At 36.0% G+C, this 20,057-nt stretch overlaps 1 protein-coding gene across 3 annotated transcripts in view; it reads right to left on the bottom strand.

Annotated features, from left to right (window-relative positions):
* Positions 1–20,057, bottom strand: part of NDUFV2 (NADH:ubiquinone oxidoreductase core subunit V2) — a 34,359-nt gene that overhangs the window by 4,484 nt on the left and 9,818 nt on the right. Inside the window, exons 2-7 of one of the 3 annotated variants that reach the window (XM_008690111.2) lie at positions 12,243–12,308; positions 10,499–10,561; positions 10,295–10,411; positions 6,942–7,110; positions 5,610–5,719; positions 1,652–1,728 (exon numbers count right to left, since the gene is read on the bottom strand). In XM_008690111.2, the coding sequence (XP_008688333.1) occupies positions 1,652–1,728; positions 5,610–5,719; positions 6,942–7,110; positions 10,295–10,411; positions 10,499–10,561; positions 12,243–12,308 (602 nt within the window). The remainder of the gene's footprint in view (positions 1–1,651; positions 1,729–5,609; positions 5,720–6,941; positions 7,111–10,294; positions 10,412–10,498; positions 10,562–12,242; positions 12,309–20,057) is intronic. The other 2 variants (XM_040632708.1, XM_040632709.1) reach the window with 2 other exon arrangements.

Genomic DNA, 20,057 nt, shown 5'->3' with positions numbered 1-20,057 from the left:
CCAAACTTGCTCTACTCCAAATCTCCTTTTTAGTTAAAGGAACCATTGAGGTGCTCAGACCAAAAAGCTAGAAATCACTCTTAATTCCTCTGCCCCACAACAGGCACTAAATTTTAAACTGTTCTCCACACAGTAACTAGCACAATAATTTTAACAAGATTACACATCATTTCCTGCTGAAAACACTCCTATAACAGCTTTTATTTTATTTACCATTCAACTCAAATTACGTATCTGAGCCCCTATCTACCTCTTGAAAGAGTACACAGAACTACTATTTATTACAAAGAGCAGGAAAACATATTTAAAACAGGAATAAAGAGCACATCATAGTTATTTTAATACATTAAAATACTATATGGCCATTAAAACCTACAAATATATTGAAAGAAGAATCATATGGCATAGGCAGAAAAAAACCTACAGGGCTTACAACTACATAAAACTACCAACACTTTCTAGTATTAGAAAAAAATTCCGAGCAATATAAGCACTTAGATATGGAATAGGGGTTCGTTTAGCAGCAAAAGTTCAGGTTCATAATTAAAGAAAAGTAATTAGTATAACACAACTGCAGGATGAGAGCAACCTGGATGAACAATGTTGAAGTTAAAAAAGATCTAGGCATTCTGACTATAAGTGCAATTACTGGTGAAATGTACCTGAAGTGAGAGTTGATGTAATTAGGCTGCATTATTACAAGGAAAAGGTCTAGAACAAAGAAGATAGTCCCACAGTGCTCTGCACTGCTCAGTACATATCTCAAATACTGTGATTAATCTAAGTATCACGTTAAGAGAGTCATTAGACAACCAGAAAAGCTACAAAAGAGGGAAACCAGAACTATGTCATATAAGAAAAAAAATGAAACAATGGTAGACATTAATTCTGAGAAAAAGATCTGGGGAAGAGAAGACACCTATTTTAAGTAATCGAAGAGCTATCATTTAGAACAGGTGTAAAAGTTATCTTGTGTTGGTTCAAAGGGCAGAATTGGACATGTAGGTGGAAATTGGAGGGAGACAAACTTCGGGTCAATCTTCTGAGACGGGTATGAACTTTTAAACAATGGAACAGATTTCTATTTGTAGTAAATTTACCTTCTCTACAAATATTCAAGTAAATACCAGATGATTATCTGATAGGATTTTAGAGGAAAAAAGAAATAGTTGCTTTAGATGACAGGGTGGTTTCAATACTATCCAAAGCTCCTGACAACTCCTAAGAACTTAGGGGATAAGAGAGGGAGGGAGGTCAGTGGGGTTGAGAGAGAGGGAGAGAGAATCTTAATTCCACACTGGGATGGAGGACTCAATCTCACAACCCTGAACTGAAATCAACACTTAATTTACTGAGCCACCCAGACACCCCTTAAGGGATAAATTTTTTTTTTTTTAAGATTTTATTTGACACAGAGAGAGAGAGCACAAGCAGGGGGAGCTGCAGGCAGAGGGAGAGGGAGAAGCAGGCTCCACGCTGAGCAGGGAGCCCAATGCAGGGCTCAGTCCCAGGACCCTGGGATCATGACCTGAGCTAAAGGTAGATGCTTAACGGACTAAGCCACCCAGGCACCCCCAAGGATAAAAATTTTTTAATTAAGTTTACATTAGGTTAAGCCATTAAAATTTATTGTATGGAAACAGAAGCATACCGTGGCCCAGGTTTTGGAATTTTGCCAGCTTTGAGCTCATCAATAATTTCTTCGATATCCTTAGGTGTCAGATCCTCCTAGAATAAAAAATTAAAAGTCACATTAAAATTACTTCCTACTATTGAAATCTGTGTAAATCCCTAATATCAGTTAGTTTATTGTTTGTCTTTCTCAGCTCCCAAGTTAGTCACCAAGGTAGCAGTAACTGATTAATTCCTATAGTGTAGTATATACTGTTAAATGCAGTATGCAAGAAGAGCTGCGGCTAAAGGGAATACAGAGTAGTACTTTAAAGTGAAAGAGTTGTGCACTTGAGTCCTGGCTCCAACATTTAATAGCTAGTAATCGCAAAATAAGTTATTCAGCCTCCTTAAGTTTGTTTCTTCACTTGTAAACCTACTTCAAGAATGTTTTTGAAGATTCAATGAGAAACTATATAAAACAGAACAGTGCCATGGCACATGCTCAACAAATGCTATGTCCTTGAAGAAACAGTGAGATGCAAACAGAATTAGCACCAGCAGTCGTAATAACGTAAAAGTAGATGCCTAACATCTATCTCTAACCTGAAGATGTAATATTCTCACGATATCTTCTTTCTTTCCCAGGTAAAATTCACCCTGTTCCCAAATTCACTTAATTTTTGAACAGAAAGATAAAAGAAATTATTTTTGGAATGAATCTTAATGACCCTGACCCTCCAGTCCCCATTTCAATGAGAGCAGCTCTATACACTATGTACCTGTATAAAATTTTTACCTCAAGAAAGGGTTCTGATATTTAAAATAATAAATACAACTGAAACACACAGATACACATGCCCATGTGCCTAGGTGCACCCTAGGTTTAATCAAGAGAGTCAAAACAGAATGGGTAAGATTAAATTAAAAGAAAAATACCTAAACCATACTCCTATTCCCTCTCTAAAACTGTTAAGTACTTAAGAAAATGTTTTATAGGACTCTGATACTATGCTAGAGAAATTGTGATTCAGCACTGCATCTCCAGTGCCTCACCACAAAAAAGTTCTTTAGTATTTGTTCAATGATGAAACATTTATAAAAATAAAACACTGCTTTCAAACTGCCTAGGGTTCAACAAATGTTCAGAACTTCACAGCTAAAAGAAATCTTTAAGTCTTCTAATGATTTTATCTCTTTATTATGAAAATTTAGACTATACATTAATACCCATATTCCTACCACCTGTATTCAATTTTTAATTTGCCATATTTGCATTATATGCACATAAGCTCCCCACTTTTGGTTATACCATTTTGAAGTAAGTTGCAGACATCATGACACTCCTGATACTTCAGCACACATCAAAGAATAAGAACATTTTCTTAAATAACATAATGCCACCACACCTTATTAACTAAAAATAATTCCTTAATCAAATGTCAAGTCCATATTCAAAATCTACCCAACTATCCTCAAAATGTATTTCATAGCTCGTTTTTTCCTAAGCAGGATCTAATCAAAGTTTACATGACTATTTCATTTTATCCACCAGCCAACTGAGACCCATAAATGTTAACTGCCCTGCAGTGCCTGGCTGGTTCGTAGAGCAGGCGGCTCTCGATCTCAGGGTCCTGAGTTCAAGCCCCATGTTGGGTATGGATTAAAAAACAAAAACAAAAACTGCCCTGCCAAAGACCATACCACTACTAATCTTTATCTCCGTAGGCTATTATATTCAAACTTTTACAGTGCTTCACACAAAGTCTTGACTGTCTAACTCCTGATTAAATCAAGATACTGTTTATTATAAGTAAACTGCAGAAATGTGGGAGAAGGTAAAACTGTTGCCATATTTTTAAAGGACTTTTTTTTAAAGTATGGGGAATAGAAAAGATAAGAAATTTGAATCTCTGATCATTAAAATGAAGAAAATCATGATAGGGAATGAGACCACCCTAGAAATCTAAACAGCCAAAGAAACCAAATTTAATCTTCATTAAAAAAAAAAAGTAAATTTCCATTTCAGGCATTATGGCAAATTAGCTATCCTGACTGAACACCCCCCTACTATAAAAAAACTAAAAATGTTGGATAAAATTTAAAGAACAAAAAATTTTAAATTTCATCAACATGCTGACAAGAAAGAAACACTCAGAGGCCAAAAACTCAATGAAAACCCAGGAAGACAAGCAGGACACCAAGCAAACCTGGTTTCAGAGTTTCACAGCCCAAAGGGTCAAGGGACAAAGCCGCAGGCTACAAGAGACATCCCAAACACACAAAGTTATGACCCTAAAAGGCTATTCCCTCAGGGGTAAACTAGAAATTAAACTGTCCCTCAAAAAGAATTGCTACTCTAGAACCTTACACATTGGAGCAATAGGGGAGGGTATAAGGGGAGAAGCTTTCTTTTGGAACAGTAGTATTTACAGGAGCAAGAGAGAAGCAAAGCAAATACCTTCTTGAAGAATCCACACTCAGTGCAGGACTCAGTTTCCACTAATACATTTCTCAGAAGTATAAATTAACAATATTACGTATGAAAACCACTATATATAATTAAGGTGGCAAGAAATTTTTTAAAAAGATAACTAGAAAATTCCACACACTTGGGAGACTAATACTTCTAAAAAACACAGGCCAAAGGAGAAATCAAAACGCGTACTTCAGGGGCGCCTGGGTGGCTCAGTGGGTTAGATGTCTGCCTTTTGCTCAGGTCATGATCCCAGGGTGTTAGGATCGAACCCCACAATAGGCTCCCTGCGCAGCAGGGAGCCTGCTTCTCCCTCTCCCTTTGTGGCCCCCCCCATGCATGCTCACTCTATCTCGCTCTTATTCTCTTAAATAAGTTCTTTTAAAAAATGCATATTTAAAAATATTTAAAATTAAATGATAAAAATATTACTTATCAAAACTTGGGAGATCCAGCTAAGGCAGTACTTAGAGGAATGATACCATCTCTAAAATTTTTAAAATAAGCAATGTAATATATTAATATGGCTGGATACATATACTCACACAGTTTAAAAACATGTACAGGAACAATACACACTAAATCTATGATAGTGGTTATCTCTTAAAATGAAAAGGACTAGGACTCTGCAGGGCATGAGGTGGTGTACCTGCATCTGTAACTTATTTTTACAAATAATGATAATGATAAAAATAATACCTAATAACAGTAAGTATGGCAAAATATGTTAAATCTTGGTGGTTATTTTCTGTATTTCTACGTTAATTATTTTTCATAATTAAAAATAAGCTTTTAGGGGCGCCTGAGTGGCACAGCGGTTAAGCGTCTGCCTTCGGCTCAGGGCGTGATCCCGGCGTTATGGGATCGAGCCCCACGTCAGGCTCCTCTGCTATGAGCCTGCTTCTTCCTCTCCCACTCCCCCTGCTTGTGTTCCCTCTCTCGCCAGTTGTCTCTATCTCTGTCAAATAAATAAATAAAATCTTAAAAAAAAAAATAAGCTTTTAAAATATGTCATTATCTCCTAGAGTTAAATGCAAAAATGTTTAAAGATAATTTTTAAAAACCTTCTGGTGGACAACAATGTGGAAGCTAAAGTTGACTAAACTTTTAAAGCATTTTTTTTTTTTAAGATTTTATTTATTTGACAGAGAGAGACAGCCAGCGAGAGAGGGAACACAAGCAGGGGGAGTGGGAGAGGAAGAAGCAGGCTCCTAAGCAGAGAAGCCTGATGTGGGGCTCGATCCCAGAATGCTGGGATCACGCCCTGAGCTGAAGGCAGATGCTTAACGACTGTGCCACCCAGGCGCCCCATAAACTTGACATCTTTTTATGCAAAGTTTTTCAATTCTTTCTTTTTTAATAAACTTTGGAAAACAGAAAAAAAAAAACCTTTCTGGATATTTATGCCAGCAGTTTCTTCTCAATGAGTAATTCAGAAACCAATATCTACAGGACAGGAAACCAAATATTTAAAATATTTAAATATGAGATCATATAACTTTATATTAAATGGAATACTCACATAGTAGTTGTCATTTATTTGAACCATTGGTGCATTTACACAGGCCCCTAAACATTCCACCTCTATAAGAGTGAAAAGTTTATCGGGTGTAGTCTCCCCAACCTTTATTCCTAAAAACATAAATAATCACTGTTAAGGTTATATTTTAATAGCAAGGTGGCATAAGAAAACAACAAATTACAGAGGTATATAAAAAGTATTTAAGAAAATTAACTTTCTTCAACAAAAAAACTCTGTATAATTATACCAAGGATTTCTTAAGTGGACTTATTCCTTTAAAAACAATAAGATTTCAGGGGACTCATCTCTAGTGTTTGCTGTTCTACAGCAGTGAATCGGAATATAGTATTTTCATTTTGACTGTGATAGTTAACCTACTAAAATCAGTCACACTGTCAGATTGGCAAAGACTCAGAAAACTGCTGATATCAAAGATCATTAAGACTACAAGGAAAACAGGTACTCTCCTATCTTCAGGGGAGACATTTTGGCAAAATATAGTAAAATCTGACTCAATTCTATTCTTGTAAACAACCTCAGTATACAATAGAACAATCATGCAAAGATATGTATGTGTGAAAGTAACTGCAGAGTAATGTATAATAGAAAAACACGGCAGACATACATATGCTATAGCCAAAATAAAGTGCAAAAAGTTTTTAATAATGAAAATAAGCAAAACAACATAAAATCTAAAACTAATTATACCCATATCAGAATTTGTGAGGGTGAAATTTTGAGCAGACTTCAGCTTTCTGTTTTATATACAAACATGCAAATACTTTATATTCTGTAGCAACAAGATTAAAGTATACCTCCTTTTACTTCATTTGATATGTAGAGTTAAAAATGCAGCAATGGCAGTTTTGTATGGAAAAATGCCCTTATAATTTTATAAATGCCACTGTAATAACATCTTATTTCAAATTTCCCTTTCTGAAGCATCCTAGTCTCCTATCTTACTTGTTCCAAGACTCATTTGAAGAATACAAGGACAGTACAATCACTTTTTTATGTACCACATGCTATCATTACACAATGAGTGAAACTTAATTTCTAAACAATGAAAACTTTAAAACCCCTAGAAGCTTTTCAAATATGCTTAATGATTATGGGGGGAAAAAGGTGAAAATTCAGCTCTGAGGCTGAGAACTAAGGAAAATACAAAATAAGAACAAATAAAGGTGGGCAACCACAGTAAGACAAAAATTTACTGATGAAGTACAGATCAGATCCAATAAGATGGCAAACACTGGAAAACTCAGAAACGGATCAAATCTAAAAAGACAATCCTATTTTTCATAAAAGTTACAAATACAATGTGTCCCATACCAAGCTTTTTCTGAATGGCCTCCAGTATGCTGTCAGAGTTTCGAAGCATGCAAGGTGTAGTAGTGCAGACCTGAATGTGATACTTTCCAACTGGCTTTCGATTATACATTGTATAAAAAGTTGCTACTTCATATACTCTCATTGGAGGTACTTGTAAAACTTCTGCAACCTGAAATATTAGGAAATTTTAAAATAATTATGATCTTTATTAGTTGAGATTTAGGTACCTTGTAAAGAGCATAATTTCAATTTGGTAAAAATGTAAAACGTCTTCAGAAGCAGAACATATACTTGTATTTGATATTTGGGAAGTGTAAGTCCCTCAGCTGTTACAGACTCTACACTTAAATCACACAGACCCCAGAAGCTAACGGTTATAGCATCTCTTCCACTTTATCCCATGTCCCGTCTCTGTGAAACGATCATCTTTTTCTCTAAATCTTTTAAGTCTTTCACTGTTAAGAATTTCTACTTTGATCATTTCAACTCTCATATTTTATAATTTAAAATTTCTAAATGGCAAAAATTTGGTGACCAAGCCCCAATAAATTAAATACTTGAATTTTTTCAACCCTTCACAATTTTTCAAAAAGCCTTGATGTTACTGGTGATATACACTGCATGCAAATGGTATGGCAACACAAAAAAGGGGCGAGAATCAAAGCTCACCTATTAGCCTGTATTGATTTACGTATCTACACACTTTATATACACACAAACCACACACACAACACATACATAACTCTCCAGAACAATCCAAAACACTACTTATATTTTAAATCACAACACTCTACAAAAATCTTATGGACTAGTACTTCCCAACCCTTCACATCAAGATATTTATAGTAAATATTTCTTTTGACACAGTGGGGTTCAGGACCAATGGAATCATTATCTGAGCACGACTCTCTTGATCAGGGCAAGTCTATTAAAGAAAACAATATTGTTTTAGCTGTTTGCTAGGGATAGTCCACATATAGTCTATCATGACTATCATCCTGGCTGCAACTTTCCAGGTGACCTAACATCATTAATCTATCAGGTTGTAAGATTTGTGTCTGGCATTCTTAAAAATTAGGCATGCTTCCATGTTTTGACATGAAAGATGAGTTTGTTAAATGGCATTTCAGATGACAAATATGTTGAACTTCCTCCTATTAGAGATTCTAAAGGATATGTATTCTCAAAAGACATCTAATCATGGCTCACTTGTGAAAGATAAGTAGCTGTGCTAAATTTAATTTGGTGATACTAAAGCAGGCCCGTACCTCTGAATCTGGGAGCTCTCTCAAAACACACATGCTGGAGCCAGAAAATACACATGCTGGAGCTCTACCACTGATGCCTAACTTGAAAAATCTCCCCTGGGGATGCTGCTGTATATCTCCTTACACCTCAGTGACGGTTAAGAAACTAATGTGTGAGATTCTGGATATTGTTTTGGTTGTAAGGTTGGGTTTTCCTGGGGGCCGGGGGGCAAAGAAACAGTAACCCTAAAAGTCTCAAGTATAAAAACGGAATCTTGATTCTATTCTCTGTACATTATTTCCTGCTTCTCACAAATACACATTCAATTCTAAATATAACAGGACAATATTTGTGAAACATTTTCACATTGGTTCTCATTTATTTCATTCTGTTAAGCTTGCCATTCAGCAAGACTTCCAACACATTTGCCATTATTAAAGACATGAATTTTGGGGACGCCTGGCTTGCTCACTCAATAGAGTGTGCAACTCTTGATCTCAGGGTTGTAAGTTCAAGCCACATGTTGGGTGTAGAGATTACTTAAAAAATAAAATCTTTAAAAATATCAATTTCTTTTTTTTTTTTTTTTAAAGATTTTATTTATTTATTTGACAGACAGCCAGCGAGAGAGGGAACACAGGCAGGGGGAGTAGGAGAGGAAGAAGCAGGCTCCCAGCAGAGGAGCCTGATGTGGGGCTCGATCCCAGGACTCCAGGATCACGTCCTGAGCCAAAGGCAGACGCCCAATAACTGAGCCACCCAGGCACCCCTAAAAATATCAATTTCTGCAGAAAAGAGAAAAGCATTTATGAATAGAAACATACCTAAATCGTTATTTAGAAAGCTGGCTATTATAATACAAAAAACAATGTTAAGTATTTTAGAAAACACCCAAAGAGCTATGTGATTTATTGGGGGGAAAAAACTCACCCGACTATACTTAAGTACAACCAAACTTGCTCTGTAACATTTTTCAGTCAAAAAATAAATAAATATTAATAAAATAATAATGGTTCATAACCAATGTTAGAGTACGATACAAAGCAAATTAAGAGATATGAACATAATCTAAAATCTGCCTATGGCATTCCATTAGATCAACTGAAGACATTCCTATTCTTTAAGATAGATGATAATGATCTAGCCTAATAGACCAAGTAAAATTTAGAAAGTGAAAAAGAGAAATGAAGTACAGCAGAATCTCTGCAATAGTCAAGTAGAAAATGCACTGAATGGGAAATGGTTCAGTTTCAACTCTGTCACTTAGGAATCATAACATAATAATTTGAAGAGATCTACTCTAGTTCAAAATCTTCACTGCAGATGAGGAAGTAAGTCCACAGAAAAAACCAGATCTCTTAGCTCAAAGTCAAATGTATTTTCCATTGTTATCACACTGGCTTATTATTTGTATGATTCTCATAAGAATCATATTGACTTTGTATGGCACTTCATAAACTATGCCCTGCAACATAACATAATACCACAAAAATATAGTTAATATAACAAGAATAAATGTGAAATGTGGATTACTGTTGAAACCACAATTAGAAAAAATGAGTCTTAAAAATATGTATGAATAGACTAACCTCCTTTAAATGGGTCGCCCATACCATTTCTGTATGTTGCTGATTATCAAGTGTAGGGTGCCATCAAATACTATGTATTATATAAATTTTATTAAAGCCTGTAGCCAAAGATGCAAAATAATAAAAAGATTCATATTAGCTGTGAGCAGATCCTTTTCTCCATCATTTTAGTGTTTAAACACACTAATTTTCAGAATACCTTGACAGCAAATTATACATATGTGGAATCTTTTGTCTTTATTATGGCCATTTCTCTCAAAAAGGGGAAAAAAAAAGATAAAACTACTTTTACTATAATGCCTTTACTATTTCCTGCAAGGACAAAAAGCTCTACCTTTTCAGTTCTCCACATTATTAAGAGAACCAACAAAAACACAAATTTGAGGAAACAAATGATTAAAGGATTCAAATTCCTAGACTTTGACATTAATAACCGTCAGAGGAATTTCTACATAAGGAAAAAATTCATACACAGTCTCTCCTCTTTTCAAACTAAGGCAAAAATGAATCTGGTACCTTGTTCATAGCAGAGATGGGCAGCCATCCATTCTGTCTTTGGGCTAAATCCAGGACTGGAAGCACAGCTGCTGCTTTATGTCCTTCTGGATAGTTTTTTACAATTGCCTCTATCCTCTGTATCAAAGAAAAAGCACATGTTTTGATACATCTGGAAGATATTAAATATTTTGTAAATTAATTATACTGTTAATTTAGTCATACCTTATAGTTTTCTGGTGTGAAATCAAATGGAGTATCTGGGTTATTCTCAGGAGTATCTCTGTGCTACATAAAGGGAAAAAATGTTTTCCACAATTATCAGAATTCCCTCAAAAGTGTGAAAAGCTTTGTATATTACTATACTACTTTGTATATTACTATACTACTATACTACTGATCACTTAATCTCTTCACTTTAATTCCAACATTATATAATCTATCCTTGCATCAAAAAGAATGGCTAACTATTAAATACACATTTAATGAATATGATTAACAAAGTAATGTTACCAGAATTCAAAATTTCAGAAAAGTTTTAGAAATCACTCTTTAATGATTAAGAGAGCTAGCTTTAGGACCAAACCCAAAAAAAGTATTATCCAACTTGATAAGAGAACAGGATCTTCTAATGTAATTACCAAAAAAAAAGCCAACTGCTGGAAGACTTATAAAATTAAGACAAAATTTTGAGTATGCACATAACATGCATTGTTCCAAAAGAGTGTGTATCAGATTATCAAAAGGGCCCCCTACTTTAGGAAGGTACAAAAGTACCACCTCTTCCCCACATAACAAAAACTAGCCAATGGCAAGATGCTTTATTTCTTCTCCCCAAAAAGAACAGGCCCTCTTCAAAAACTAACCAGAAATGGCATGTCAACAGGAAATCAAATGAGTCACACTGAGATTAACACTTACATCAATTAATGTTTAGTATGCACGGTGAACACAGAACTGAATCCCTCAATATTTAACTCTCAAAGTTCTGCTTTTTCAAGGATATAAAAGGAAAAGAAAATGGAAACTTTGTACAATGATCTCAAATATGCGGCAAATTTAATACTTTTAGACAAACATGAAAAAATATAAAGCAGGAATCTACTCTATAGTATGGCTAACTCATTTATTAAGATTCAGCCTAGAAATAACTCAGTTAACAAAATTGTACCAGTAACTCTAAATCATCCTACAGGTCCACTAAATTGCCTTTAAACAACACAAGATTAATCCCTGAAAACTGTGCCTTATCACAGAAGGGAGATACATTATCTTATCTCTGAATTGTACAACTAAGCTGGGGTTTTCATGGACCTCTACCTGTAGTTAAACCCTGGAAACCAAAAATATAAAGGAACTACGAATGTATTCTCACTGTATTACTAAAATCCATGAGTTTTAAACTATTACCATTTTGGGATTCCCCAAGTTGCAGCCACACAATCTTTAGTCAGCCAATAGGACTAATTTTTAAGAACCCAAAGTGAGACTAGAAATCAGTTTAGGGTTCACAGTAATTTAACCAAAAAATATTCTTTTTTTTTTTTTTTAAGATTTTATTTATTTATTCGACAGAGATAGAGACAGCTAGCGAGAGAGGGAACACAAGCAGGGGGAGTGGGAGAGGAAGAAGCAGGCTCATAGCGGAGGAGCCTGATGTGGGGCTCGATCCCGTAACGCCGGGATCACGCCCTGAGCTGAAGGCAGACGCTTAACCGCTGTGCCACCCAGGCGCCCCCCAAAAAATATTCTAAATTCAGAGCTACCCTGGTGTCAATTTAAACTCAGAAGGTTCAACTGGAATCACACATCTTTTGAAATTTAATGAATTCAATTAGCTATATTTAAATCACCACAATGGATGGCATATACCAAAGACACTGGTGTTTAAGATATCTTGGATTGTTACAATAGTTCTACCCAAATTTCCAAGTCTTTCCATTCTGAAGAAATTAGAGTAATTACTTACCACAAATAAGGCTCCTCCAGCTCCATTTTGCACAGCTGTCTTATGTAAATTCCTTATATGTCTCCCCTAAAATTTTAAGAAAATTTAGTAAACTATAAGCTTTAAGAAATTTTTCATGAGTAAATACCTTAAGATCCGTAACTTAAAACAACAGACTCAACTTATATAAGTAAAAGATCTTAGGAGATATGGCTCACTGTGCTATACCCCTCCCATCTCTATTTCAAGAGAGGTATAAGAAAATGGAAATCCAAGGTAAGGTTATTAACTTGCCTAAGAAAACACATGAGTCCATGGAAGAACCAGGTCCACAACCCGTATCTCCTAAGTTGTGTACCCTTTCTACTACACTCTTGCATTAGGAGAGTTGGTATTCCATTAATTTACAGCCTTTTACTTTTTTCTCAATCAAGCTGGATGCCAGCTTTCATAAACATGTTTTCATTCTGTACAAATGAATCATATACTCTGCACAAATGAGTCAAGTATAGCCACCTTTCAATTCTTATTGAATAGTTTAGAAACTCCAGCCATAGGGGCGCCTGGGTGGCACAGCGGTTAAGCGCCTGCCTTCGGCTCAGGGCGTGGTCCCAGCGTTATGGGATCGAGCCCCACGTAAGGCTCCTCTGCTGTGAGCCTGCTTCTTCCTCTCCCACTCCCCCTGCTTGTGTTCCCTCTCTTGTTGGCTGTCTCTATCTCTGTCTAATAAATAAATAAAAAAATCTTAAAAAAAAAAAAAAGAAACTCCAGCCATAAAGTTTCAGAAAGCTGCTTATGATGCTATGCAGTGACCATAGTCAGTTGTTTTAGAAGGAATCCATTTCATTACTTTCTGCTGCATTTTATTTCTTTGCCCTGTTGCTCCCAACACCCTAACCACCCTCTCTGCCACCACCAAAAGCAATTCAACCACTATTCAGAAATCGTTTCATTTCTGAGTTCTACTAATCACACAATGATAGAACACTGGATTAAACCAAGCATGGAACTAGCAAAAGTTGGAAATACAAAGAAAGCAAATGTAACAGAGAAGTAAACGCAGTGATACAATCATGTATTTAACTTTTCCCTAGATCCAAATATTTCAGTTGAAGAAATAAGTTTATGTAAATGCTTGTTAATAAACAAGATCCAAGTACAGAATGTGGTACATACAGAATGGCTAAAATTAACAAGTCAGGAAACGACAGATGTTGGCGAGGATGCGGAGAAAGAGGAACCCTCTTACACTGCTGGTGGGAATGCGAGCTGATGCAGCCACTCTGGAAAACAGACAGTACGGAGGTTCCTCAAAAAGTTGAAAATAGAGCTACCTTATGACCCAGCAATTGCACTACTAGGTATTTACCCCAAAGATACAAATGCAGTGATCCAAAGAGGCACCTCTACCCCAATGGTTATAGCAAGCAATGTCCATAATAGCCAAACTATGGAAAGAGCCCAGATGTCTGTCCATCAACAGATGAACGGATAAAGACGCTGTGGTATATATACAATGGAATACTACTCAGTCATCAAACAAAAATGAAATCTTGCGATTTGCAATGACGAGGATGGAACTAGAAGGTACATGCTAAGCGAAAGAAGTCAATCAGAGAAAGACAATTATATCACATGATCTCACTCATATGTGGAATTTAAGAAACAAAACAGAGGATCATAAGGGAAGGGAGGGAAAAACAAAACAAGATGAAATCAGAGAGAGAGAAACCATAAGAGACTCTTAATCATAGGAAACAAACTGAGGGCTGCTGGAGGGGAGGGGAGAGGGGATAGGGTAACTGGATGATGGATATTAAGGAGGGCACTTGATATAATGAGCAATGGATATTATTTAAGACTGATGAATAACTGAACTCCATCTCTGGAATTAATAATACAATATATGTTAATTGAATTTAAATTTTAAAAATTTTTTAAAAAAGAATGTGGGACGTAGGTATAAAATACAGGGTAAATATCAGTTTCAGGATAATGCGGGCAGGGAGGGGAGAATTTGATCAGTACAGAGGGGGCTTCAACTCTGGTTGTTTTTTTTTCTTGGGCAGCAAAAAGAATGCAGTGCTTATTATATTCTTTTTGCTTTTCTGCATCTTAAAACACATAAAAATTTAAAAGAAAAAAATAATACACATCAAGGAGATTGTTTAAGTTCTTATACTTTTATTCAAATTCTCCCAAACTGCTTCAGGGTCAATCTATAAATTAAATACAAGATTATACTTATACCCCTGATTTGCCTGTCCAGAACCTAGACTGAGATAAACATAAACCTAAGGCCACAGTTCCCAAATAATACTGCTAAAAAAAACCCACACCACCAGCATAAAGCTTCGAAAAATCAACTGAAACTAAAATTTCTATCTTCTTTCTTAGAAGACAGTCCCTGCCATCACTTTAGCCGAGAGTTTTAAACCAAAGAATAATTTTTACTGAGTAACATTAGTGAATTACTTAACTAAATTCTGAGAAGAAACAAAAGATTTCATAATAAAGAATTAATTTAAGAGAACAGAAAGCATCCAGTCTCCTTTTTTCCTAACTTCTGAAAGCTAACATTTTGTTTACTTTACTGGCTCTTTACCCACCCCTCAGGGCAGGTTGTCCTCAGGGCTCAGCTCTGTCCTGGGTTCTTTTCTCCACAGATTTTTAGAGCTTATTCATTCTCATATGTTTAACTCCATGCTGATGACTCCTGAACCTTATACACATTTGATGACAAAAAATTAACAGCCTGAAGAGATCATAAACACATATAAATCAAATAGAAAAATGAATAAATATGAACAAAAATGTCTCAGTATAACTGCTAATGAAATAGTAATTTTTTTTAAAGGTTTTATTTATTTATTAGACAGAGAGACAGCCAGTGAGAGAGGGAACACAAGCAGGGGGAGTGGGAGAGGAAGAAGCAGGCTCCCAGTGGAGGAGCCTGATGCAGGGCTCGATCCCATAACGCTGGGATCACGCCCTGAGCCAAAGGCAGACGCTTAACGACTGAGCCACCCAGGCGCCCCCCTAACTAGTAATTTAAAACATGCATGTTTAAGCTGTGATCATCAAGACAGCATGGTACTGGCACAAAAACAGACACCTAGATCAATGGAACAGAATAGAGAGCCCAGAAATGGACCCTCAATTCTATGGTCAACTAATCTTTAACAAATCAGGAAAGACTATCCAATGGAAAAAAGAACAGTCTCTTCAATAAATGATGCTGGGAAAATTGGACAGCCACATACAGAAGAATGAAACTGGACCATTCTCTTACACCATACACAAAGATAAACTCAAAATGGGTGAAAGACCTAAATGTGAGACAGGAATCCATCAAAATCCTAGAGGAGAACACAAGTAGTAACCTCTTCAACCTCGGCCGCAGCAACTTCTTGCAAGACATGTCTCTGAAGGCAAGGGAAACAAAAGCAAAAATTAACTATTGGGACTTCATCAAGATAAAAAGCTTCTGCATGGCAAAGGATAGTCAACAAAACTAAAAGGCAACCTACCAAATGGGAGAAGATATTTGCAAATGACATAACAGCTAAAGGGCTGGTATCCAAGATCTATAAAGAACTTATCAAACTCAACACCCAAAAAACAAATAATCCAGTCAAGAAATGGGCAGAAGACACGAACAGACACTTCTCCAAAGAAGACATACAAATGGCCAACAGACACGAAAAAATGCTCCACATCACTTGCCATCAGGAAAATACAAATCAAAACCACAACAAGATAGCACCTTACACCAGTTAGAATGGCTAAAATTAACATGACAGGGAGCAACAAATTTTGGCAAGAATGTTAAGAAAGGGGAACCCTCTTACAGTGTTGGTGGGAATGCAAGCTGGTACAGCCACTCTGGAAAACAGTATGAAGGTTCCTCAAGAAGTTAAAAATAGAGCTACCCTACAACCCAGCAATTACACTACTAGGTATTTACCCCAAGGATACACATGTAGTGAAAAGAAGGGGCACATGCACCCCAATGCTCATAGCAGCATTGTTAACAATAGACAAACTGTCCTTTAACAGATGAATGGATAAAGATGATAGAGTTTATATATATACAATGAAATATTACTCAGCCATCAGAAAGGATGAATACCTACCATTTACACTGACATAGATGGAATTATGCTAAGTGAAATAAGTCAATCAGAGAAAGACAATTACCATATGGTTTCACTCATGTGGAATATAAGGAATAGTAGAGAGGACAATGAGGGAAGGGAGGGAAAACTGAATGGGAAGAAATCAGAGAGGGAGATAGACCATGAGAGACTCCTGACTCTGGGAAACAAACTGAGGGTTGCGGAAAGGAAGGTGGGTGGGGGGATGGGGTAACTGACTGATGGGCATTAAGGAGGGCAAGTGATGTGATGAGTACTGGGTGTTATATGCAACTAATGAATCACTGAACATTACATCAAAAACTAATGATGTATTATATGTTGGCTAATTGAATTTAAATTTAAAAAATAAAACATGTATCTTTAAATGAGATAACATTTCCAGCTATCAAATTAGCACTGATTTTTTTTTTTTAATAACAGTTCTGTTCAGTGTATGGAAGTAGGTATGCTTATACATTAGGTAAAAATTGATACAGCCTTTTAGGAGAGCAAATTGACATAGTGTATGGACAGACTAAATAAAGTTTCCACCTTTATCTTATTAAATCTAGAATTTTATCCTAAAAACAGTGTAAAAAGGAAGATAAAGGTTTATACAGAAATATATTTTCTGTATTGTTATAGCAAAACACAAGCAACCAAAAAGCCCAACACAGAAAGGTTTTAAATAAATATTAGTAATTCCAACAAAAATCATATTATGTAGCTGCCCCAAACTGTATTTTCTAAAAATAATGACACCAAAAGATGTATTTATGCCACAATCGTAACTGGAAAATATCAGGGTTAAATAAAACAAACAAAAAGCATAAAGTACCATCCCAATTATATTCAATATAGACACTAATGAAAAGACTGGAAGGCCATAACAATTTGAAGTGCTTATGTCTGTTGTTATGATGTTAACAAGATTATAAGGGATTCTTATTTTCATACTGTTTTTTGTGTTTTTCTCTATTTTCCATGCTTCCTTTGCAGCATGGATTAACTGACAAACAAAAAATCTTATTTAAAACAAAACATTCATCAGGGCCACCTGGGTGGCTAAGTCAGTTAAGCACACAACTCTTAATTTCAGCTCAGGTCATGACTCAGGGTCCTGGATAGAGTCCCCGGAAGCAGCTCTGCACTCAGCAGGGAGTCTGCTCCAGGATTCTGTTCCTCTGCCCTTCCCAGCACGCACACATACAATCTCTTTCTCAAATTAGTAAGTCTTAAAAAACAATAAAACAAAACATTCATCAAGTACAAAATGAAACTTACCACCTCTACTATTAATCCTATTTATCCTTCCAACTTCCCTATATATTATCAAATTAAACACCACTAATTTCTAAGTTAAAATAGCTTCAGTTTTGGGTCAATATTTGATCCCTTCCTCATTATTCCAGTATCTGTCACACGACTTAACTTAAAATGAAAAATACGGGGCGGGGTGGGGGGAGAAAGAAACAGAGATAATCTTGAAAATTGGTCTCTGGGGCTAGGTGGCTATATACTGGAAAATCTATTTTGAGGCACTCTCTGGCTGACCTGTAGTTTACACACACAGACACTTCTACCCAAAATTATGTGTTTTAAAGTCCAAATCCTTGAAAACAGACTACTGATTGAAAACAGTCAGGAAAAAACAGCTAAGTCATAGAAAAAAATGCTGGAGTTTCAGATTTAAAAGAATTTTTTTTACTAGCATGTAACTTTACATAAGTCACTCAATTTTTTTAAGCCTCGATTTCTGCACCTATAAAACAGGGATGTTTACTTACTGGAGTGCTTTGAGGTTCAAATAAAGTTTCTCTGAAACTACTATATAACCTATTAAAGCATTATCACATTTGCTTAGCTGATATGAGAATAAAACATTTAATAACTGAAAAATGGAAGATTTAAACTTCATTTTAAGAACTAAACAGATTTTTAAATTGCGCTTTGTTAGCTGACTCTAACAAAGAGTCACTGTCACATTGTCACAAAGAACAGATTGGTGATAGCTTCCTGAATTTCCACATAATTATTTTTATTATTTATATCCACATAAGATCATCAATTTTTCTGGTGAAAGTATATTACAGATGGTTGAAAATACTATCTCCTCTCTCATCACTGAAATTAACCTATAAATCTTTTTTTATTTAAAATGGGGGAGGAAGAAGTAATCATGCTGGTAGACAATTTTCCATGGGTGTGGGTTTCTGCACATCTCTGAACCTGAGCAGAGGCACCAGCCACTGACAGCTTTCGTTCCAGACTGTCTTTTCAAGGATTTTTGTAGAGGGTATCTCCCTCTCAGGCAAACACTGGGCAAGTTCTCTTGCAGCTGGGGTTGGGTTCCTCGGTTATGATGCACAGCATTCACCCAGGCTGCTCCATGTCACTCCCATGGGATGTGAGGATGAAGGAGAACCAATCTGAACAGGAAACATATGCTACCCTACATGGCCTGAGTAATGAAGTCCTCTGTCTCTGACCCAGGAGTCTCAGTCGGCATCCATTAGACCGAAGCAGGTTAACTTGTTGGCTGGCAGGTAGGGTAAAATCCCAGAGCCTTCACAGTTTTTGACAAGAAGATAAAAATCTACAAATATACCAGTCTGCATGTCCCACTAATTTTTCAAAATATAGAAAATGTTATAAAACGGAGAATGAATACAGAGGTACTACAAAAGTAACTACCAGTAACAGTGGCTGTCTCTGAAGAAGGGGATCAAGGATGTGGAGTGGGAAGGAAATTTACTCTTTAATATACGCAATACATTTAATAGACTCACCATAACATATATCACTGTACCCCTATTCTTTAATGTATATTTTATACTTACTATAATATGTATATATCCTTGCATACTGTTTGAATTTTTTGCCATGTATATGTATTACATTTCAATTTTTTTTAAGATTTTATTTATTTGACAGAGAGAGCAGAAGCGGGGGAGCGGGAGAGGGAGAAGCAAGCTCCCTGCTCAGAAGCCCAATGTGGAGCTTGATTCCAGGACTCTGGGATCATGACCTGAGCCAAGGCAGACGCTTAACTGACTGAGCCACCCAGGCACCCCAACATTTCAATTTCTAAAAATGAATTGTCTTTAGTCCTTTTCCTCTCTATCACTACTCCACTTCAGACATCATTCCAGGTCTGTGCATTACTCTAATAGCTTTCTAACTAACTCTTCCCTAGTCCAACTCATCCCGCCTACTGTCACCAAACTAATTGTCAAAATACTCTTTCTAACAGTAGAAAGGGACCAATACGAAATAGATCAATTTCATCATTTCTAAAAGTCACATTTTCCACAGTCTAACATCTTGGGAATTGGGATCTATCACTGGTACTTAATATTCCATAAATATACTCTTTGCAGAAAGACAATACAGCTGAGTTGTTAAAAGCCCAGCTCTAGAGCCACTTTCCTCATCTATAAAATTGTCCTTATAACAGTACATACTTCATAGGACTGTTGTAAAGATTAAAAGAGATAATCTACATAAAGTGCTTAATATGCTGCCTGGCATGTAGTAAGTACTATATTAGTGTTACCTATCATTATCTATTATTGTAGAAGTACTATCTGTCAGTCACTAAGCTTTTTACACATTATTTAATTCTCGCAACTTTCATGAAAGATGGGTATTATTTCCAGATTTAAATGAGTCATGAAAACTTCTCAAGATCACGTAA

This window comes from Ursus maritimus, unplaced genomic scaffold (genome assembly GCF_017311325.1).
Source record: "Ursus maritimus isolate PB19 unplaced genomic scaffold, ASM1731132v1 scaffold_18, whole genome shotgun sequence".
NCBI lineage: Eukaryota > Metazoa > Chordata > Mammalia > Carnivora > Ursidae > Ursus > Ursus maritimus.
Note: the sequence above shows the minus strand (reverse complement) of the source record. Positions and strands in the feature narration are given on the sequence as shown.